This window comes from Vipera ursinii (genome assembly GCF_947247035.1).
Source record: "Vipera ursinii genome assembly, chromosome: 7".
NCBI classification, from domain to species: domain Eukaryota; kingdom Metazoa; phylum Chordata; class Lepidosauria; order Squamata; family Viperidae; genus Vipera; species Vipera ursinii.
The window spans coordinates 39,386,870-39,411,636 of NC_139521.1; the positions used below are offsets into that span (position 1 = coordinate 39,386,870).

The 24,767-nt window shown below is 34.8% G+C and overlaps 1 protein-coding gene across 1 annotated transcript in view; it reads right to left on the minus strand.

Annotated features, from left to right (window-relative positions):
* The window catches only part of PRDM5 (PR/SET domain 5), a gene marked incomplete at its 3' end in the record, with an annotated part of 77,781 nt that extends 60,511 nt beyond the window's left edge, over positions 1-17,270 (minus strand). Inside the window, exons 1-5 of the mRNA XM_083367038.1 lie at positions 17,040-17,270; positions 14,372-14,455; positions 6,103-6,225; positions 3,520-3,715; positions 2,502-2,676 (exon numbers count right to left, since the gene is read on the minus strand). Coding sequence (XP_083223164.1) covers positions 2,502-2,676; positions 3,520-3,715; positions 6,103-6,225; positions 14,372-14,455; positions 17,040-17,132 — 671 coding nt within the window. The 5' untranslated portion in view covers positions 17,133-17,270. The remainder of the gene's footprint in view (positions 1-2,501; positions 2,677-3,519; positions 3,716-6,102; positions 6,226-14,371; positions 14,456-17,039) is intronic.
* Positions 17,271-24,767: the final 7,497 nt, after the last annotated feature.

The following is a 24,767-nucleotide window of genomic DNA, read 5'->3' on the forward strand; positions in this document are numbered from 1 at the left end:
AAAAATCTACTCCTTGAAATGGAACCTTGACAGGTATTTGAATGCACATGCTGGGCAGCAGACCTGTAGTCCACTTCATGCATAACTTACTGCATTTTCCATCTCACATAATTGTTCACAAGGCAACTACAAAATCTTAAAGCAAGCAAACATGCAAAGAGGAGTCAGCAGCAAGATGAGAGTAGTCCAGTAATTAAGACAGGGAACCTCAATTCTGAGCTGAAGGATATGTTGCAAACAGAACACTGAAAACTTCTTGAATGATTTCCTGGATTCACATTTTCTGTGCACTGAAGGACACTGTTAGGAAAGAGAAAAGAAATCTCAAGTCAAACATGTCAATCTTCAAATGTTTTTGCAATCTGCCTGATTTTGCTCCTATATAAAGAAACACAATGACTGATGAAAATTTGATAAAGCAAATTAGAAATCAGGGACCAGCACATATTAAACGGATATATCTTGCGTTGATAGAGATTGATTCAGAAACAGAACTTGTTAAGGATTGTATGATAAAATGGGCCCAAAACATCCAGGAAGTTATCACAATGGACACGTGGGAAAAGATTTGGGTGAGGAACGTAAAATTTACACAAGCTCAAAATCTAAGAGAGAATTTTTACAAAATGTTTTATAGATGGCATCTAGATCCTAAAAAGCTTGCAAGTATGTATCCGAATTATCAGCCTAAATGTTGGAGGTGCGGTGATGAAGATGCAACATATTTTCACATATGGTGGACATGTAAAAAGGTTAAGGCTTTTTGGATAAAAGTTTGGTGGAACATGCAGAAAATTTTTAAACAGAGGATAAAGTTTTGTCCGCAACTTTTTTTGTTGGGAATAATTACAGATGCTACAGTTGTAGACACTAAGTTGATGTTGAATTTAATTACGGCAGCAAGACTCTTGATAGGTCAGTACTGGAAGAAAGAGGAATTGCCGTCTATAGAAGAGTGGACTTTAAAGGTTTCCGACCTGGCAGAGATGGCGAAGATTTCGGCCTATTTGAAAGATCACTCGCAAGAACGCTATATTATGGAATGGAGAAAATGGATTGAGTTTATCCAGAATAAGTATAGGGTTAAGAAGTTTTATGTAGCATTTGAATAAGTCTTCTTTCTTTTTTCTTCTTTTTTTCTTTTAGTTTTTTTTATATATATATTTAATATTACTAAGGTTTGTTTTATCCTATATAAGCTAGAGAGTGATGGATTTTAGAGTTTATAGTTGTTAGTATATGATTGTTTATGATTGGTTTTTTTTATATATACCTTGTATTTAGCTCTGGGAAGTCGGGGGGGAGGGGGGAGGGGGGAGAGGTAGGGGGGGATGGAGAAGGGAGGGGGAGGGGGGGGTTTAAAGAAAAATTGTATGTTAAAACTTTTCAATTAAAAAAAAAAAAGAAACACATATCTATTATGCATTTTACTTATACAAAAATGCATACAGTATTTATATATATACAAAACTGAGTCACTGACATGGGTGACCTGATTTATAACCATCACAATTTACAACCATGGTGGAAAGGCCCCATTACCATCCTAACTTGAGGACCACCTGTCATATATTCGAAAATGGGCATGGTCTCGATTTGTTTACTTATGCAAAATACAACTGGTTTTTCATAATTAACAGCAAATCCAGATACCATGTTTAAAATAATTTATTAATAATTTTTTAAAAAGTAGTTCAATTAAAAGAAAGTAGTTTGAGTAAAAACTGTTAAAAATAAAATGCTAGAACTATAAATACTTTAGCTCGTATGATATACAAAAAACTTGTATTTACACCTCAGACTGTAAACAAAAGGATATTTTCCCCAAAAAGTAAGGGATCCTGCTGTACGACTTGCATAATTTCCTGGAATTAATGCACAACACTTATGTTAGATTATTTAATTTTTAAATAATAATAATAATAATAATAATAATAATAATAATAATAATAATAATAATAATAATAATAATAATATATTCCCAAGCCCAACTTTTAAAATAACTTGAATGCTTGCAAAATGTCACTATCAATTCAAAGCACACTGAAGATGTCCCCCTGAATGGAGATGAAACATCTGCAGCCAAATCACCAAGCTTGGAGATCAAATTGACAGCCCAATGTCACTAACAATTTTTTATGCTTATTGTTTATAATATATACACAGGTGCATTTCACTTATGAAAATATCTTGCTTACTCTGTTTATGGCTGTGCACATTTAACATCACATCATCCACAATAATGGATAATATTACATTGGCTTTGATACAGGAGCCATAAGCTTACAATGAAGCGATGGTGATTAAGCTTGTTACATGCCTTCCTAATGTTCTGTGTATCCATAGTTTTTGTCCCACTCACATTACATGTTTATACATGTGCACGAAACACCTAGTAAAGTAAAAAACTAAATTTGCTCTAGTTTGCAAACCATTCACTGGCAAAAAAATACTTCTGCATGGTCTTATTGACTTTATGGTTTCAAATGCCACAGACTTACTGCCTCTGTAAAGCTTGCTTTACTGGGAATTTCTTTCCACAGTTCCTGCATTTGAATTCTTTTTCTTCACTGGGTTTTTGATGCAGTGTCTGAAGGTGTTCAGCTAATATTTCCTGGCTTGCAAAACTGGATTCACAGCTTGGACAAGCATGGTCCTCTTTACAGGTAGAAGAATCTACATGGTAGAGAAAAGACAGAAATTCCAGAAAGAAAATATTTCTTTGTGAAAACATTGGAATAGGTTCTGTTCTAAGAGAAAGCTGGCCATCTTTTGTCATGCAGAGATCAACCCAGTGTCAGAGGCAAGACTGCAAAACTAATGTGAAAACAGGACAAAGCTAAATGTCATTAAATTCAACTTAATATTATTGCTTCCTATATCTTTCATAATTTTCCATTATGTTTATTAAGAATTACAACTGGATGACAATATTTTGTATGCAAATAGCTTAAGGTTCTAGAAGTATCATTTTTGGATGGAGGAAGATAATATTTATAATAACCTTTTTTGTACAGAAACATGTACGTTCATATCCATTATGTGCTATGCAAAGGGCAATAAAGAAGAAACATTTATCAAAAGTTAAGTCACATTAAAAAAAAAGAACAAAAATGGAGTAAGCAGAGTTTGTATCCGCCCTATACACTATACCTTTTTACATATTTCTGACTTTACAAATCATTCTTGATCCCACCATATTCATATATCGATTCATATGTTAAGGTTTGTTCTTTAAACTTTTGAACTCTATCTTTTTTTAGATTGCATCAACTCCATTCTAACACAATTCTCTTGCTCTTCCCTTTTCTTTTGACCCATTCACTCTTCCCTGAAATTTTGCTTTCTGATTTCGATCTTGCTCATTTTGCCTGTAGCCCAACCGGTTCAACATACATCTTTTGTACTGGTCACTCATTTTTGCATTCAGTTCGCATTCATTCAGTACCCATGCATTCTTCTTCTTATCAAGATATATATTTTAAATAGGAATGGATTTTTTTAATTATTCATCCATACCTTTTTCACTAGTTTGTTGCAAATCCTTATGAGTGCCGTTATTGTTGTTGTTGCTATCCTCTTCTTCCTGGTTAATAATGGCTTCCTCTTCATCGTCTTCCTCCACTTCTTCCATATCACTATCAAGGTAACCAATCAAAAGTTCGGTATCTGTTTCAATATCCTCAACAGCTAGATAGAAAATGTTTTCTCCTTCCTGTTAAAGAAAAAAATATTTTAGAAATTCATTATTAACTCTATTTCTAAAGCAAACAAGTTTTTTGAATCACCAAGAAACAATTAAAACATTGAAATTATTACAACTTTTATTTTTGCCTTTGTCTTATAATTATTTTACAGAATTCAATATAAACCAACATAGTAATATAACTTTAGAAAACAATCATATTACATTAAGCAAAACAAAAAATAAGCAAGACAAAACTAAAGGTGGCTGAATGCTTAAAAATGGTAATAGCAATTCAATAAACATCCAATGATAAATGCAATTTGTTTACGGGTAAACACACTAGAAAACTTTGATTTTGGGGGAGCAAACTGTATGACAGAATGAATAACCGAATAACATAATTGGAAGGGACCTTGGAGATCTGCTAGTCCAACCCACTGCTCAAGAAGGAAACCCTATACCATTTCAGGCAAATGAATGTCTGAATGATAATTTTCCCTGGAAGTTAATTTCTGGAAATGGGTGGTTCTCAGAATCTGAGAACATCCTGACCTACTGAATTCATCATTCTATCACTTTGAACACTTAGGTCCAGAGGCTCAGGCACCTAACCAGATCTTCAAGACCTTTTGAAAGGCAAATGAGTCAAGGCCATTCTAATCTTAGTAGGGAGGATGTTCCAGAGGGCAGGGCTATGGCAGACAATGCTCATCTCTTTCTCCCTGCCAGCTGATGGGACCTGGATTATGTCTATTCTGCTGACTGGATTTATTAAAAACAGAAGTTTGAATTGCACCCGGAAACACATTGGCAACCATGAAGCAATGATGTTACATGTACCAAATAGTCACCCTCATTTACAACACGTGCAGCAGCACTCAGTATCAGCTGAAGCTTCCAAATGCTCTTCAAGGGCAACCCCATGTAGAGCATGTTGCAGTAGTCCAAACAAGATGTCCAAGGGCATGAATGATAATGAGAAGAACCTCTTGGCTCAGGAATGGGCACAACCGGCCCCCAACCAAAAGTGGGTAAAGGCCCTTTAAGTCACAGCTACCATCTGTTATTTTCTTTCAATGGGGTAGCACAGTAGATTTAGTAGATTTAAAAGGAGTGCTTTGCAGTCTCTCACAGAAGAACACACATGGAAATAGCCAGAAGAAAAAGCCTACATAGTCACTTAACCCTTTCAAATTGTTGAACTGCATTTAACGATTCCAAAATGGGATGCTTTTTTTACACTTCTCTGAATTGCAAAACACCTCTTTTGAATACCTCATACCATCTATTGGGTTTTTTGTTAATTTGTTAATTTAAGATCTGATATTAAGGACATCTTCTGAAACTTCTCTTATATTTCCCAGAGATGGTACAAGGATTCTTATCTTTAACTAAAATTATAAAGAAAGTTGTTAGTTATTCTTAGAAAAGTTACAGCAAAAATATTGTTTCAAATTTACTCAACTGCCAGAAAAAAGTAAGGTAAGTTGGAGGAATTGTTTGATAAATTATTGTCTTGTGAGTGGACACTCTGTATAATTATCATTTTGTAAATATGTAAATTGCAGCCAGGACAGCCATCTTCATGAACTCATGACATTCTCAAATTTAAATTTGCTCCTGGTCCAACATACTTTAAGCATTACAAAAACATTTTAGAATAAAATCTCCCTCACTCCTAATACAGTATTATTGAGCCTTGTTTGTAAAATAATTGTCCAAATTATTTATTTGAGGTCTTATATCTCTGTTCCAGTGGCTCTATTTATACCTGGAATAACGGAATAGCATTTACAATAACAAAAAGACACCAAAAGGAAATCACAGTGAGAAATGCAAGGAATGTCTCCTATATTGGTTCTGGAAGTAAGAGGAGCACAAATTAAAATCTGTTTAGCATATGATATCCTGCATGTTGAATATTTGTGACATGTACTTACTCAAAAATAAAAATATTGTCCTATCATGGCTTCTGATTTTTTTCCCTGTAAGGAGTCTTTGTTCAGGAACCTTAGAGGACATACTGTATAATATTTCTGTATTTAATTAATCCCTATTTGCTTATATAAAACAGGAGTCTAGTAACATCCTTCTGTTATAGGTTTCTGTCCCAGCAACATAGAATTATGTTGCTGGGACAGAAACCTATAACAGAAGGATGTTACTAGACTCCAATTCACAAAATTTGTGGTCCCTAAAAATATTCAATTCTAAGCACTGTTATTCTCAAGTAGCATTCAGGAATCACCAGGAATGATGTGAGCTAATGGTATACAGATACCATTAGTTGCTTACCAGTTTGCTAAGTTTATGGCCGCCATCCTACAGTCACTTATTAGATAATAAGCTATACCATATAATGAGTAGACATGGAAGACTGAACTGGAAATATAATAAGAGTTGGATAAATTTACCTGGATAGCTGCCAGATTCTTTTGTTCTTGAGATGGTGCTTCATGTACAAAACGCAACCAGTTAGAATGTCTTGGATTGCTAGCATCCAGAACATAAAGCACTTCACCTTTATTTCCACGAACCTAAAAAGGCAATAAAATTTGAGCAAAGCTAAAGCTTTGAAAAACTTAAAAGATATAAACATAACGCTAAAGATCCTCAAGTTCTCATTTTATTATTTTATTATTCTCTAATAGAAGTAAATCTTTGGCTGGATTCATGTATCATATGAAAAAATGATTTATTAAATAAGTCAAAATAATTGAGTTCACACTAAACCATAAACAATGTTTAACAAACCACAAAGCTGAATGTACACAACAGGCTGGCCCAAAATCCAAAGTAGCGATTAAAGACTGTCAGAGCTAGATTTACTACAGAGAATGACAGCGGGCTGCTCTGTTCCTATGAAAATGAGTAAAATTTGCAGGAGTGGCAATTTGCCCAACTTCAAATATAAGTTGAGAAAAGATAAACACATCTGGGCTCCTATTAGCACTTACAGCTCCTCATATTCCCCTTCATTTGCCTTTCAAAACCAACATCTTATTGTTCTTCACAGCATGTGGCTACCTAATTTTTCCAGCTGCTGCTTGAAAATGTATACCTTTTATGATTTTATATTGCAAAGTAAAACATTGAGCCTCTTTTAAGGGCCTCTAAAGAGGAAAAAATATGTTTTAATAATATTAAATGGCATGGTTTATTAATATATTAGATTTTATATAGTTTCATTTGGCTCTTCTACCTTACATTTTCTTCGGAAGGTTAAGAATCAGGTATGATATGGCAATGAAATATATTGCAAATGAACTTAAATTCCAAAATATCATTCCTCCTTAGCATGATATTCAAATTACTCAGGAAAAAGGTGAATTTAATCCATTAAAGATACATTTTCAAATGTATTGCATTCTTACAAATGGGAGTGAGCAAACGTTAGGAAAATGTTAGTATTTTGCATCTGTAGGATTAAATACATCCTATAAACTCATGTGCAAAGGGTTACGCGAAAAGTGTAACATTCAAGAAATAGTTGTGTAATGTAAGAGGGGAACATTGAGGAAAGCATTGGCTGAATAGACATAACCTGCTAAGCCATGATTTGCTTAATCACTCTTAAGTTCTATTTTATTAATATTTTTAACTGAAACTCTTAAAAGTCTGGTGGGACCCAAATTATCAATAATTGTCATCGTGGGTAGATATTTAATTCTCAGGTGATACGTAAATACATTAACTTTCTGATTGCCATCTTTAGGTTATTAGATAGGTGCTCAAAAAAATCCAGGTGAATTCTAAATGGCAGCAAAGTGGTACAGCATATGCTAACTCCTTCCTGCCATTCTAGTAGTCATGCAGATTTTTGTACTCCAGATCCAGTTGCCCTACCCAACTTGGAATTTAGTACACTTCAAATGTTTTCAACTTTAATACTATCAGCGAAAATGGTCTTAATGTTGGGATTGTGGAATAGTAAACACTATAGATGTGATAATGCTATTTCAATAATGTCCAAACTAAATAGCCTAAAATAATCCTTTTTTAAGGGTGGGGGAAGAAAAAGAGCCAACTCTTGAAGTTTAGCAAGAGTTAAACTTACTAATCTTTTTATAAAGAAGAATTTGTTCACTAAAGCGCTAACTACAGAAATGCAACTCACTGGAACAATATAGAACTTTATTTTAGATACATTTGACTTTGGACAGACAAGTAAAGCCAGTGTTAATTCCGACATGAATATGGATGAAATTAAAACTATCACATTTCAAAAAGACTGACATTTCCAAAATAGCCTAGGTTATCCTGTGTTTTCAACATGAAGGATCTGAAAGCCTAAAGGGACTGCTTGAGTATACAGAACTGAACATTATGCTAAGCAGACAAGTAAGGAAATCATTGACATTGGAACCTTGTTTTGGAAAACATTATGACCACAATCCAGTTGCTTAAGACACCATGAATGTAGAAGAAATTAGGATATCTTTTTTAGTTTTCTTGATAGCTCATTAATACTCTATTTATGAAGATGTACTATGAAGCAAAAACTATACAAAATCATTACCATTTTTGTTTACAATCTCATAAAACCAGGACTCATATGCATTTTACGTTATTACTGTTATTTATCAATTCCATGACTATCGCTTTTTAAATGCAAATCAATCTGATTAATTCTTTGACTTATAAGTTCTCCTATATATAGTCTTTTCACTTCTCAAACGTTAGCAGCCAAATGTAATATTACTCTTGTTTGCATAATATTCTCATTAGCATACTTTTTCCATATGTTTGTTATTCAGTTTTTTGGATGAAAACAAAAGAAAAATCTTGCTGTTGCTATAAAATCAAAGTCACTTTCAATATACTAAGTGCTGAAACTCAAGTTCAGCTGTGTTAATAGGAAGTAATGATAATATACCGTAATACAAAAATAACTTTAAAAGTATTAAGTTGGACTTCTGCTACTTTGTTCCACATGTAATTTCAATCTCTGCTTTTCAATCAGGCTATTTTTTTTAAAAAAAAAGCTCTTCTACTTGATTTGTCGCAGTTTCTAATTTCAAATATTTGGATTGTTTCCCTCAAGACTGCCTTCAGTATGTCAACTATTAAATTTTTAAAGCCCACTGGCATACATAAAGACATTAATGGCCAGGTTTAAAATTCTTCTGAAGAAGTTACATTTATCAAACAATATAAACATGATCTTTGAAATTATTTGTTTCAAAATAACAAGGGTCAAAATAACATATGGTCTCCTGCATGAGCAGGGGGTTGGATTAGATGAGCTACAAGGTTCCTTCCATCTCTGCTATTCTGTATGAACTGCAGTGGTAGAAAAGAACTGTAAAGATCTTTAAGAGCACGTTTCCCAACATGGTTCAGGTAACTTGCTTGATGATTCTCCCCCTTCTTGTGACTGTAAAATGAAATCACATTTTAATTTGACTAAAGATATTACACAGTGGAATGTATTTTGCTGTACTACTTGACACAGGAATATGAACTGAAGTCAAATACTTTGCAGCCAGTCAGGAAAAATGTTAGCACAACAATGAAGCTAAACAGATGGCTTCCTCTCCTGCACTCAGTAAACACATTGCTTTCAATTTTGAAGACCATTTGTTGGATTCTTATTAAATAAGAACTGCAAGAAACCATATAAACAGCAAGGAAAAAATGTTCCGTGACTAGACTACAATTTAATTTTGAAGCATAACATACGAAGCCTTGTACTGCTCAACATTAGTTTTGTGTAGCTCTTGAAACCAATGGGATAGAAAATTGTATTCACTTAAACAAACTTTAGACAGAAGAAATGATTTAAGGATCAGGAACCCACAAGAAGATAAACTATTAAAAGGTCTTTATTTTGCTGACATCCTAGTAATAAAATTCACTCCAGGTTCCATATATTTATGAAAGAGCTTTTCCATGAACCATGACCAAACTTAACACTATAAGAGGAATGCAAGTTACTTACTGTGATTACTGTTATTATTATTTCCCAAACAAATAATCAACATTAAATACTAAGAGTCTTATCTTGGATTAATCTATCTGGGAGTAAATTTTTCCATAAAAACACAATTCTTATACAGTATTGAACTTCAGTTCTGATATCTGAAAGGTGGTGGTGGTGGGGAGTATGAACATAGCACCTAAGAACAGCTGCACCTAAAACTAGTTGTCACTCCAAAGAATCCTAAATAGGCATGTTTAAATTCAGCATAAATCATCCTATTCTAGTTGTATATAGTTGTATAAAGTAATAGGAAGCTAACCTGAATCTTCTGCTAGAACAAAAAAACTGTCTTGAAAGTTCACACATTCATGTCAAAGAAATTTGCCAGTGAACAGTTTCCATGTGTAATGGTCAAAACCCCAAATTAATGCTTCTTTCTATGAGCTGAATCTCACTGTTGTACTTCTGACTATTATTGGATGCTTTGGGTCCCACTGATATTCAATCAGAAAATGCAAATTAGGTCATATGAATCTGCTAAAGACATTAATTGGAATGATAAAGAAACAGAAGTCTTATAATTCACAAATAGTAAACATGATTAAATATGTCTATTACAAAACAACATGCGTACAAGAAATTCATACATTTGAATACCAACATTTAAAAGAGCCTGAAAATTTAGGATGTTGAATTTGAACAAGATTTTTGTTTTAACCATAGTTACCTACATATAAAAGTTCTTGACACAGAATAACATAAACATAAAAATATTAAAAGACTGTTATTAAAGTAAAATCTATTGCCAGAAGACTAACCCACGGAGTTGCACAAATTATCCATTACTATGCTGATGAATACCTTTACTGATATTACAAGAATATTTTCCATTATGGCTTTTCGAAGATTACAACCATAACCTCTTTGTCAAAGAAAAAATAACAAGAAAAGACAAAGATCCCCCTACTTTTTAAAAGAGGCAATAATTGTTAGGCTGGCACTTGGAAAAAAATTGTACTATATTTATATAGTTATTTTACAAATATAAAATGCCATGGCAAATATGAAAACCTCAGAATACTTTCTCCAAAGGTTCAACTTAAGTTTTTAAAAATATGGAGCTCATAATTTTGTGAAAAATACCACGGGGGCATCCCATTCTATTAGTGTTATTAAGGCCCAATTCATGCATCATAAGCTGACAAAGTGTTCTTATACTAAAGCTGGTTTCCACAAAAGCTATTAAAAATGATAATAATAGTTGGCTATCTAATTCCTAATTGATATGACATAAATCAAACCTTAAGTGCTTACAATCAAGTAGCAACTTTAAGAAATACGGCAAATATTGGCAAATCATCATGATGTAATAACCTTTTCAGAAACTGAAAATCAGGCACCAGGCTAGAAAGCATGAGACCATGAGTTCAAATCTCACCTTAGCCATGAAAACCAGTTGGGTGACTTTGAGCCAGTCACTCTCTCTCAACCCAATTCACTTCACAGAGTAGTTGTTGTGGGGTAAATAGGAAGAGGAAGGTATTTTGGATATGTTCACTGCCTTGAGTTATTTGTAAAAATAATAAAGGTGGGATAAAAATAAATAAGTTTGCAGTGTTCTGATGGGACACTGGTAGAAATTCATTTTCAACAGCTTCCTAGCTAATGTAAAAAATGAAAGAAGACAAGGACTGAAAACATGGCTTCACCAACAGACCTGCGAATCCCAGCCTGATTCAGAACCCATCAAGTAGTTTGTCTGAATGTTGTCACCAAGGAGGTAGGAACATAGTGGATCTATGTATTTGGGATCTTACTTTGTAAGCCACTCACCATGAGTGAGATTTTTTTTTTAATCCCATTTATATCCCGCCCTTCTCCGAAGACTCAGGGCGGCTTACAATTTAAGCACAAACCAATGTGCTCAGCAATAGAGATGGAGAGCCATATAAATTTCTTAAACAAACAAACAAGTTCTCCGTACTTCCGTGTGGAAGTTATCTTTCTTTTCAAGTGAATATGATAAAATCATTAAAACTGTTATGTCTATATAATGATAATACTATTTCTTCATCGCACAGTGACAGAACTAGTGTGATGATCAGTCTTTAGAGCATCTGTACTGTAGATCAACATATCCCTAGTATCAGACATGCTATTCAAATCTATTTTGGAAAAATTAAGTTTAAGTTTACTTACCTAAATGCTTACCTAGCAAGGTAAGATTTCAATAACCTATACTTTCATTTCTTTATTTGCATATATCTAACCAAATATAGAAACATGTTTTCAATGTGGCTAAATTAATAATAAATATTGTAGAAACAAATGCCAACTTGGCAAACAGAATTTGTCTTCATAATTTCTGGAGAGATTATCTGTATAAACTGGACAGCTGCTTTCTACTTTACATACTCCTAGCAATAAACTTGGAACTCACAACATGACTTATAATGTCTTACAACTTTTCTATTCAGATCATCATATTTAAATATAAGCTGCTTAAGATTCAAGCATTCAAAAATCCGGCATGCAGAAATCTCTGCATGATCCCAAAACTAGGTCAGGGAAAAGAAAAGTTAAGATATTGCACCCAAAGTCTTATAAAATCCGACTTCATGGTTTGTTGAATAATAAATGCACTACACATCATCAGATCGTAACCAATTTATAGCATGTAAAAAATATTAAGCTTCTAGTTCTCAAGACCCCCCATGGTTTTTAGCAAAATAAAAGTATTTAAATAACAAAGAGCAGTGAAATATGAGGAGCACTATACTTATGAGAGTATTAATCAAAATGATTAATTAACAATTCTTATCAGCTTATGTGCTTGATTTTATTTCAAGAACACGTTACAAGGATCTAATGATGCTGGAACACACCACGTCCTCTAAGTGCTGGAAGACTGCATTATTCTTTTCCAGCTTTTGAAATGTTACTAATAAAACACCAGGGTATTTCAAGTTGTTCAAAAATGAGAGCTGAAGTTTTCAAGATGCATTTCGTGTATCCTCTAAGGCAATCTATGCAAATTAAAACAGAAAGTATCTAGAATTTCAGAATTACAACAGTTCCATACTATTCATTATATGGAAGGAAGAATATAAAAGCAAAGGTTTCCCCCCGTCTGCCTCTAGGGACGGTGCTCATCTCTGTTTCTTGACTGGCAGAGCCAGCATCGTCCAAGACATTTCTGTGGTCATGTGGCCAGCAGGACTATATGCCAAGGCGCACAGAAAGTTCTTACCTTCCCACCAGTGGTACCTATTTATCTTGCATGCTTTCAAACTGCTAGGTAGGCAGGAGCTGGGGTAAGGAACGGCAGCTCATCCCATCGCACAATGCTTAGGTATTGAACCCAGGCTGACAGCTTTAAGTGCTGTGCCATCGTACCCCTGGACAGTATATGAAACTTTTCAATTATTCTTTTTTTAATAAATAAATTACAGCCAATGACAAAGATGCCAAATTGTTACTTGTCAGCTACTTAGATATTATAAATTTTGGTAACCTGTTTTCAACATTCAAGAAATGTTCATACTGATTCATGATATATGATAGCATATAATAAGAAAGAAAGTAGTTAGTAGCTAAAATATGTGATTTAAAATATGTTGAAATATATTTAATGTATGAATGCTAGGTAACTGTCAATATTACGTTAATGCAAGCATTTTTTTAGCTATTGCTAGCTGGTTCAAGTCTATTTATTACAGACAACAAATAATTTGGCAACAACCCTCCCCCCCCCCAAAAGCCACTCCCCCTTTATTCCTTTATGTTTAATACACAAGGTTGTTTGGTAAATTGTTCTATCTTTCTATAATCTCATCTCTCCTTTACAACTTAATGCAAATTTTTAATAGGTATTGTTGAATTCCTTTCTTAGTCCTCAACAGGGCTACGTTTTCTCTGAATCTATTTCTACTAGTTCAAGAATACAATGGTGTGGGCATTTGTTCTTTCCAGTGATTGGTATGTGGTAGTATGCCAAGCCATGCCTTATCCTTTATGGAACTGACGACTGCATTTGTATAGGAAATTGGGAAGATGTGTCGATTATATCTTGATGACATTTAATTCTACTTCTTTTCAATTTTTTACGTAAAATTATGGTTAAAAGTATTGATGAAGGTTTAACACTATGATTAACACTGGAACATGTGGATGGAATTTATTTGCTATGACTTTGAGAATTTCTCAAGCACTTCAGCAAATCACAGCCTTAATCTTAAAATAACTACTTGCATAAGCACCTCCTTATGCTTAATTATCATAGCACTATATTTTTATGGATGTTCATCTCTTTCAATGAATGAATGAATGAATACTAGACAAGCACATAAATTGTATTATATTTACAAGTTGTTAGTGATTACAGTAGTATCTTTATAGTTGCTCAGCTATCTCTTCAGCATAGACATTTGAGAACTAAACATCTACCACAACTCTACGTCCTTCTACATCGTAAAATTTGGTTTAGCACTATAAACATTAAATGGATAAATAAGTCATGCTAAGGCATGGTTTAATTATAGCATAAATATTGTTTGTTAAATTATAGCTTGCATTAAAATAAGTCAAGTTTATGTATAACCATCTGTCCTTACTGGTGTAATATGTACTCAATCAACACAATATTGGGGGAAAAATAAAGCAGCAGAAATCCCATGCCTCATAATTGCCCCAACTGCTGCTCTAGTTTTTAATAAATAATGCTTAAGAAAATTTCTTAGACAAAGTGCTAGAATTTTTACCTCCCACATTAGCCTGCAGTCTGTGTTTTCATCCAGTTCTTGTGGCATTCGCTTTTCTCCTGCAAATGGTCCAAACTTTTCACCCTAGCAACAGTAACAAAATTGGCATCTTTTGCTTATGAAAAGGTACTGTTAATTGCTGAAATCAAACTATATGTTAAAATTTACAATACAAGCAAAAAGAACAAAAATATTTTTATGTCCATCTTCTGCTGCTCAATTAACAGCTATAAAAGTAAGGGTGAATTCATATAATTCATAAAGTCACTTTAATATAATGGTTAAAGTACCAGACTAGAAACCAGAAGATTGGGAGACCTAGTCATACCTTAGATATGAAAGCTGCCTGGGTGACTTTGGGCCAGTCACTCTCTCTCAGCCCAATTCACCTCACAGAGTTGTTGTAGTGGCAAAATAGGAGGAGGAAGGAGTATTAAGTATGTACACCACCTTGAGCTATTTGTCATAAAGAGAGGATAAAAATCAAACAATCCCAAGTTCTTGGGAAGTACTTAATAAGTGGTGGAGAGAAATTCTGGATCTAGTCTAAACATCTAGTTTAACTGTGTAACAAACCAGCATTGCACAGAAACATTGCACAAACTGACTACAAACAAATGTCATGACAAAGTAGCCACAATGGTGCATTGGAAGAGCTGCAAAAAATATCATTTGCCTGGAAGCAAGAATTGGTGGGACAATAAAATAAGGAAAGCAATGGAAAAGGAAGAAACTAAAGCAGGGGTGTCAAACTGGCAGCCCCATGGGCCGGATGCATCACATGGAGGCCATGCCCACCCTGGCTCCACAAAGGCAAAAAATGTCATGATACTTCACAATACATCACGTGACGTGATCAAGTTTGACACCTGTGAGCTAAAGTGCTCCGGAACTTTAAAATTCAAACAAAGCAGCTGCGAAATACTCCAAATGTATTGATAAGAAAGATAAAAAAAGCTGGATAGTGGACATGGCAGGCCTTGGAGGCAGCAGGATAGAAGAGAAAGAACTGAAGAAGGTAACAAAATTACAAAGACTTAGAAACAGAAACAGAACAACTGTGAAAAAACAAAGCAGAGGTAGTACCAATAGCAATAGGCACCTTGGGTGCAAACAACTGGAGCACCACTTGAACACCATCAATAATGACAAATTCACTATCAGTCAGTTGCAATGAGACCATTGGATCCGCTTTACTTTGAACAGCTTACATCCTGAGACAATATCTGTGACAACATCAAACATCCACATCTGCCTATCCCAGGTCCCTGGATAGGATTTGACAGGCAGACAAAAATGCCATCAATTTGACTGTGCAAATAAGCATAAGTAATAATATCAGAAACACAATGCAAGGAAAGAGGGAATAACCCATTCTCTAAAAATCCATAGCAAATGATCTCACTCTCCACAAAACCTCCATTTGAGCTAATATTAAGAGATATGTTGCATAGTATCTGATGTTGTGTTTCAGGTTTGATGAATCTCTTAAATTTTTGTTTTCCCAATTAGGCTAAATAGCACATCTGGGGTGTAGCAGAAGCCTAGAGAAACAGAATTACTAAGGCCTCTCTGTCAATATTGTACATCTCAGTTGACAAGGCCTTTTTATCAATTACTGCATGATTTTAATGATAAAGTGAATAGCCCAGGGTCATATTGGATCATGATTGATTGCCCCCAACTGACTCTGGTCTTGGCATATGACAATCTTCCACAGCTTCACAGCTTCCAAATATACCAAATGTAACTTCCGAAATTCCCACCTGAAAGCTATGCCATCTAGGAATTCTGGAAACTAAAATTCCAAAACATCTGGACTGCCAGAACCACCAATATAGCTACTGGTGCCATCAATATATAGAGTCCTGTATTATTCCGAATAAACTGTCTATGTATAATTAGATTAACCTAACCTAATCAGACTAATGTAACCTAATGTAAATACCATTACAAAAAAAGGAGGAGGTCAGGAGATGCAGGAACAATAGTTTTCTCTTAAACTGGCATCTATTGTTCTTCATATATGCATGGATTGTGAATTAAAAATTAGTTTGATCAAGGAATGCAAGATAGCGCAGTAAGGGAAACAAGAATCAGAAAGCAAAATTCTGAATATTTTCCATGAAGTTCACTTGATTCCAAATTTCCATTGGTTCCGAGCAGAACAAGGATCACTTTGCAACGAAAGTGAACAACTGAAGGTCCCAATTCATCTTAAAAAAAAATTCGGAACATTCCTGCTCCAGGCTAAATCTGGAAATTGATCCAAAGTTATAGAATTATTCTGTTGCTATATTCTGCTATCTTGCTTCTCCCTGACCCTCTTAACTTTTGGTCCATCAAAAATATTCCTTTAAAAAAAATATTTAGGAATGCGAAACATCAGCACGTACTGATGAGAAGCAGACGGAAGTGGGATGAGAAAAGGCGAAGGGGTTGGGACTACAAGAACTTAAAGCTGCAGGCAGAAAAAGGGAAGCAGTCTGTAATACGTGGCAGGCGTTCCCAGAATACAGGGAACTAACCGGGGCTGGGCGGGGGTGGGGCGCTTGAAAAAGGTTTTAAAAACTAAAGGTTGCCCGTTCCCCACCTCGCTAGCCTCGCTTGCGCCTTACCTCCTCTACGTGTCCCTGGCCTGAATGGGACAATAACAAAGATCACCCACCTTTTTCACTCTCCGGGCCGTAAAGAGCCCCATCCCGTCTTGAATTTTAGATGACTTCAGGGCGAACCTGTCCGGCACGTACATGCCCAGCATTCTGCCCTACCTGAAGGGAAGAAAGGAGTCTAACCACCTCCTTCTGTGGGCTAATCGAGAGGCATTGCAATGGCCAAGGCAAGGGGGACAGAGGAGAACCCATGAAGGAGCTCTTGCTGGCAGAATCCCCCCCCCCACACACACTTCAGCTGCCCCCGCCTCCTGGAAAGTAAGGGCGGCGCCGTTCTTCTGCCACAGTTCGGGTAAAGCTCCGCTCTGATTGGCCGAAAGTTGGTTGAGATCTAAGACGGTGGGGGGGGGGGCTGAGATTCCATTAAGCAGCAAGGCAGAGGATTCCCGGTCACTAGTGAGAAACCGAGTGGGCGAATTAGGGACGGTTCTTTGTTTCTACCTAGTCCTAGGGCGACGGGCTCTACGGTGCTGGTTAAACGTTGCAAGACTCAAGTATAAAGGAAGGATTAATACATTTCTACCTCTGTACTTTTAATTCGACTGCTGGTTGCCTTTCGCACTTAGGCTGTTATTTAGAGAGCTAGTTCAACTTTTTTGATCCCTCAGAGGCAGAAGTAAATTTACTAAAATTATGAAATGCAAAAGAAACTTGAATGAATGAATGAACGAACCTTTATTGTCAAAGTACAACCATGTATACATTGAGATTGGCTGAGCCTCCCTTCGTGTCCCCGCCACCACCACAACTCACAATGACAACAAACCCACCATCTTGTTACACCATGTGAGCTAATTGCACAACACATCGGCCTCGCAAGTCAGTCATACATAAAGTTATAAAATTATTTCCCGTTCAAGAGCCTAACAGCCCATGGATAAAAGCTGTTCTTTAGCCTGTTGGTACGGCTGGCTATGTTCCTATATCTCCTACCCCATGGTAGGAGAGTAAAGATACTGACTGTATAGTGCGCCGTATACAGTAAAAACAGTCCTAAGTATAGTGATTAAATGAACTAAATATGCTTTCCAAACAATCCAGTTAACAAAAAGATTCGGTATAAATGCCTAAATGAATCATTTAACTTAATAATTAAACTTTAATACTAAGTCTAGACCAGGCGTAGGCAACCTTGGCTCTTTTATGGCTCGTGGACGTCAACTCCCAGGATTCATCTGGCTCAGGAATTCTGGGAGTTGAAGTTCACGAGTCATAAAAAGCCAAGGTTACCTACCCCTGGTATAGACCATATGGTAACATTCTATGGTACTGTTTCATTTTTAGCACGTGAAGACTTCCATATTTTACAAATATGATTCAATATCACACTGATCCTAAAATCTAATGTTTCTTCCACAAATTATATTAACATATGTATTTATCTGAAATTTTTAAAAAAAGTTACAACAGAACAAGACCAAAGGATGTAAATTTGGTCTTACATTACCAGCATAAGAAAGTGAAGCTAGTTCCGTTTTTAAATATCCTTTGAGGAATCTAATAGACCCAAAATAATATCTTCTGAAGATTTCATTTTAAAATCCTAGGAAAGACATTGCACATTTTATAATACCTGGTCCCAATGATTTCCCACAATTGGATATTTCAGTTCTTCCTTCCACAGATCAAATATATATCTGATGCCAACCTTCATTTCATCTTTTCATCCTGCACATAAATGAATAGTTGGTTTCCATTCATGCACAGCATTTCTTAAAGAAGTAACAATTGGAGATATCTCAGGCTCGTAAAACTTATAATACATAATGTTTAGCTAATACATGTTTTGATTATATATGTTGCAACTTTTTCAATTGTATATTGGAAGTAAGACGATTTGGAAATGCAGTCTCCCAAAAGCTTTAAAACAAAACAATACAACCTCAAGCCTGACATATTTCTTCATCATATTACCAGCGACACTAATATACAATATAGACAAAGGATTTCCAAAAAAGCTTGGACATCTCACAGAAGAGAGTGAATATTCTATCAACTCCCAACTACAGTGCATCCAGAAAATCAAACCTCTAAAAATAGAACAAGATGCTATTATGGTCTCAATCCATATCACAGCACTCTTATATCCATAGATCTAGAACTAACAAAAGAATCCACAGGAGCAGTAACACACCCAACCTAGACGAATACACTAAATACATTATAATACCCAGATTTATGGACCTCATCAGGTTCAGCCTCTCTATGTTGATAGACAACCAAGAAACACCAAGAAATCATCACCCATTGGATCACCAATCTCAAGACTCATAGCATCTGAAAACTATAGCACTCCCTCACATACAATCTGGTATGTAGACAACACTTTTATCATAATAAAAAGGAATATCTGGAGAAGACAAATGAAACAATGAATAACATCTTCAAAGCAATACATGTCACAAAGAAAGAAGAAAACAACACACTACCCTTCCTGGATCCTGATTCTAAACAACTCACACTAAGTGCTCCATTACCAAAGCAGCAACCCAACCTTCCACAAGAAGAGCTGTGTAGAACATTATTCAGATAGGTAAAAATGTTCTGCAGTCTACCTAAACAGACTGCCCATACATTTTTCAAAAAAGCGTTGAGTTTTGTTATCTTTCAACCCATTGCCTAAGCCAAACCAAGTGCCTGATCACTGAACCAATTACAGCACAAGTATCATAAATTATGAAAACAATAACACAATAATATATCAAAAACATCTCAGAAACAACAACACACTATTACAAATATATGTCATCACTGTAGCACACAAATCTTCCAAAACATCTTAAATAACCCAAAAGATGCAATAGCCCAAGAAGAAAAAATAGGAGTCATATATAACATACAATGTAAGGACAGTAATAGCTACTATATAGGACAGACTGGCAGAAGACTAGCAGAGCACATCCATGAACCACCAAGTAGCAGTCAAAAGGCATAATAAAAAAACTCCTTAATCACAATACATGACAAACTCAGCCATAGTTTCAACTTAGAAAATGTGAACATCCTAAACTACGCTAAATAAAAAAATGCAATGGAATTCCAGGAATTTAGCAAACAGATAAACCTACAGGTGTTCTCCTTCTTTGAATAATGGAAAACATCTCTATTGTGTTGTCTGTAGAAAGTAAAAGTCCCATTTGTGAAATTTTAAACCCTTTACACAAAGACATAGGTGCCATTTTGGAGCAATTCTGGGTGGTCAGGATCCTTCCAGAGGTGCTTTTGTAACTAAAGAAATGTACAAACAAAAGAAATATTATCTTCAAGTATCAAATATGGCACCTTATCTTACCACACTTAACCAGGCAGTGATCTATCCATCACTAAGGAAACTTTCATTTTCTCTCCATCTCATATTATATTCCTAATAAATAAAGGAGGTCAAGCACATGAATATATATTTTATGTTATTATCATCATCTATACAGTTGTATGCATGTGTGGTTGTATATGTGTATGTATCACACACACTTGACTAATTATTCATTGGTTGTTAAGATATTTTTTATCATTTCAATTTTCATGTTATTTTAGAATTCAATAACTTCTAATAATGTGCAAAAGCTTTCTGCCCAGTATTTACTTCTATATAGTAACAGACAAAGTGCACCCAGTTGGAACATTTCATTTTAAATAGTATTATATTTAGTACCATTCTGAACACAAAGCTTTAAATCACTTTTGATTATTTTGCTAATATTATGTATTATACATTAGTCTGTTTCTGAAACACAGGAGGACCTGAAAGTGAACTCTCCTTTATTAAACAGATCCATTTAAGTAGGAATTCAATCCACGATATGGTGGATTTAGACTCCATACAGTTTATCAGAGTTCAGATTGGAGCTAGCCAAACTGATTTTTTTTCTCCTCCATGGAGAGAGGTTTTTGTTTAAATCTGATTATAATGCTGGGGAAAAAATGCATTTGCAAATGTTAAAAAGCTGGGGGAAGAGAAATGACAATAAAAAGCAAATGAGAATTTGACAAACCAACCAGTATTTAAACTTCTATATTTAAATCTGTATACTTACTGCTTATAATTTTAATTACTAGCTGCAGTGAATTTGTTCTTTCAGGTTATTCTATGTTTAAAAAGGCCCTTATTAATATTGCTCCCTTTCTGGAAAGCCAAAGATATAATTATGTTATTCTTTGCATTGTCATTCTGAGAAAGCACTGCTTAAGTTACAGCAATTAGTAACTGGGATCCTTGAGAGTTCTCAAGTCAAAGGCAAAAACAGGAGCACACAATTTAGTCTTTGAAAGACAAGCCTCTTGAGATTTAACCAACTGTACAAACCATCCACGTATATGAAGTAGTAATCCAAGTAGGAGTGGAAAGAGTGCTCGATTGTTGCCATTATATTAAAATAAATTGTGACATATTCATACTGAAATACTTCCACTTTTTCAGTGGCTTAAGTATTACATAAAAAACCACCTATCTGATTTATTATGCTTTATTGCTAGGCTTTTTAAATGGACCTTTTTCATTTATTGAAATATTTTTCAACTAACTGGATGATTCATTTATGCTCTTTAATGTGGAGCACATAAAAACAATTGGTCTGTCTGTAATTGACAGGGTCACTATAATAATTTAATTTAACATTGCAAGATGACATTTGGAAATCCCCAACTCATTTTTTCTGGGACCTAGAAGAAAAGGATTAATTTAGTATGAATTTGTCATTGGAACACATTGCTTCTTCCTCTTCTAGCTACAGATCTAAATTCTTTTACAGCCAGCCAGACTAAGATCACAACTGTTAGTCTTTGATTTGTTTCCTGTTTTTATTTAAATCTTCATTTTTTAAATGTTCCTGAGTTTGAATAGTATCATTTGCTGAGAAGATATTTCATAGCTTATTCCTAGACAGATAAGTGAAAATCGTATTGAATTCAGTAGGGTTTACACCCAAGTTTGGTGTTTAAAACTGCAAGCTTTTATGTTAAAAGCAGAGGTTAGGATAACTGAGAAATTATGCTGTTCAACTTCAGGACTGAAAGCTCTTGTATCCTCTTTGAAAGATAAGACAGCTAGAATACTAAAAAAAACTTGGTACACTTAGGACTTTTCTCCTGTGAATCACTCACTATACCAGCTGTGAATTAATGTCTGCACTTCCTCATCCTGGTGTATGTAAGGTTTCATCTTCCATACTTACCTCTCAGAAGACTATTGTAAGTCTGGGGGTAGACATGAATAGCCTTTTCCAGTTTATTAAAAAAAAGTGACAGAAAAGGTACTTCCAAGGCATTATTCCTTCCTTATAGACAAAATTTCTGCCACTATTTCATATTACTGATGTCTTAAAATACATAAAATTAGATTTTTAATGCAATGGTGTGACATAAGAGAAGGAAAGAATAAATTCAGACAGGTGCCTGGCTGTTTGTATCTAACATTGTTTAGACAAAAGTCATATGAAACCTTAATTGGGAATATAATATTCACAAGTTTCTGCTGTTCTTTTTTGGAGGAAGGGAGGGAGGAATTTGAACCTACCACATAGCCATAGCCATTTCATGCATGCTTCATCAATATATCAGGATAACTGTTCAGTTTAAACCCCTTTGAAGATTTTAATTAAAATAATACAGCATCATATAACTGAAAGTGTTGTTCTTCTTGTTCTGTGCTTCCTTTTACACAGAACAAGAGAAGGATGGTGATGAAACATCTACTGATAAAGCATGAACATATTTGTTTTTTTCTCTTTCCATTTATTTCTCTAACTACTAACCTAAATGTTTGTACTTTACATGGAACAATATACACTGAAGATTATTGCAAGTATCTGTTTCAATCATTTCATCTGTTATTTTTGATTGGTCTCATATACAGTATCTTGTATAGAAAACTTTTTCCAAAATTTTAAATTTACCTTGCTATGTGTTATGTATAAGAAAATCATTTTTGCTTAAATTTGGTTAAACCTCTCTTTAACTGGCTGCATACTGTCAATTTTGTGATTGCTTCGTACTCTGCAAAAAAAAAAGTTGGCTATTTCAAAAAGATCAAAGTGTCCTATTGTATATAGAAATGATGTGGATGATCTAGTACTAGAGGCACCATGTTGCTGAAGACAGCATCAGAGCAAATAGCGTAATCACATAAAATATATAAGAATTAAATATTTCAAAAAGTCATTGGATTTCCCAAAAGAACAAAGCAAGTTACAAGATTTTATACATTATATCATACTAGCACTCTTTATTCACTATGTCTTCTCTTTCTCTGAGGCCAATGCTACTATAGGGCTCAGGAAAGTTGGAAACAGGGACCCAGAACAAACTGCATTCAGATCAATTAAATATGAAACATGATTCTAAATTTAAGTTCTTTACAAGAAATCAAAGGCATGTTCAACTTGCCTGAACAATTACTGTAAGTAGCTGTTGTGACATATTAAACTATTCTTTGCTCTTCTTCTTTCTTCCATTTGCTCTGTCTAGATTTATAATGATTTAGAAATATTTCCTGCTCATTCTTCAATATGAGTAAAATCATAATTCTTACGTTTATTTTGATAAGAATCATGTTTGTTAAATTAAGGTGACTCTTTGAAAACCTTTTGCTGTTAACTGACATTTTCATCACACTCTAAAATATTTCCTTTATCAGTCAATAAGTAATCCAGTTGCATTATTAACAAGGTGAATGTGTGATTATTTATTCCAGAATACAGGTACAAGGCTTGAAAATATGTGAAATTCTATAAAACAAGGCAAAATCATAAGAAGGTGATCTGAAGATGGCACTGAGTGGATCAATCTTACCATAGTGACCAGATGTAACAAAGTAAATTTTGCAAAACAAACATACATTACTATAAGTTCATTTCTTCTTTAGGGAAAAAAATAAAAAGTAGTTGCCGACTGCCTAATTAAAGCTTAGGGTTGCCAAGAAAATATGCAATTCTAACAGCTGGATCTTTCATATTACTCTACGTATTGATTAACACAGTGATGGTGAACCTTTTAGAGACCGAGTGCCCAAACTGCAACCCAAAACCCACTTATGTATCATCAGGTGACGGGTGGGCATGGCCCATTGAGTGGGTGTGGCCCATTGGGTGGGCATGGCCCATTGGGTGGGCATGGCTGTGGTGGTAACGGCAGACCGGGTGGGACTAAAAAGTTTAATCAATCAATGCCAACTTTGCGAGATCTTTTTTTTCCTGTGAAAAGTTGAAATTGATTGATTGAATCTTTTCTCTTTTTTTTTTTTGCACACAGCAGCGGAGGCCTGAAGCAAAAATGTTTTATAAAACCCAGCTAAAGGCCTAAGACTGGGGCGATGGTGTGCATGCCCACAAAGAGGGTTCTGCATGCCACCTGTGGCACGCGTGCCATAGGTTCGCCACCACGGGATTAACATAATGTATGGATATTTCTGTGAAAGTATAGATGGCACTTAGCAATAGTACTAAGACTTATATACACCCCATAATGCTTTACATCACTCTCTGGATGGTTTAAAATGTCGGCATATTGCCCGCAACAATCTGGGTCTTCATTTTACTGACCTCCTTAATAATAGTAGAAATTAAGAAGGAGATGGTCCTATAAGGAACTGTATTTAAATATTCTTTCTTGCTGTAATATAACATATTTATTTTTCTGCCAGACAAATTAATATAGTGTTTATGGTTCACTAACACCAATCTCCCTGGAACTTTTATTAATGCTAACCAGAAAACAAATCTAAAATAATT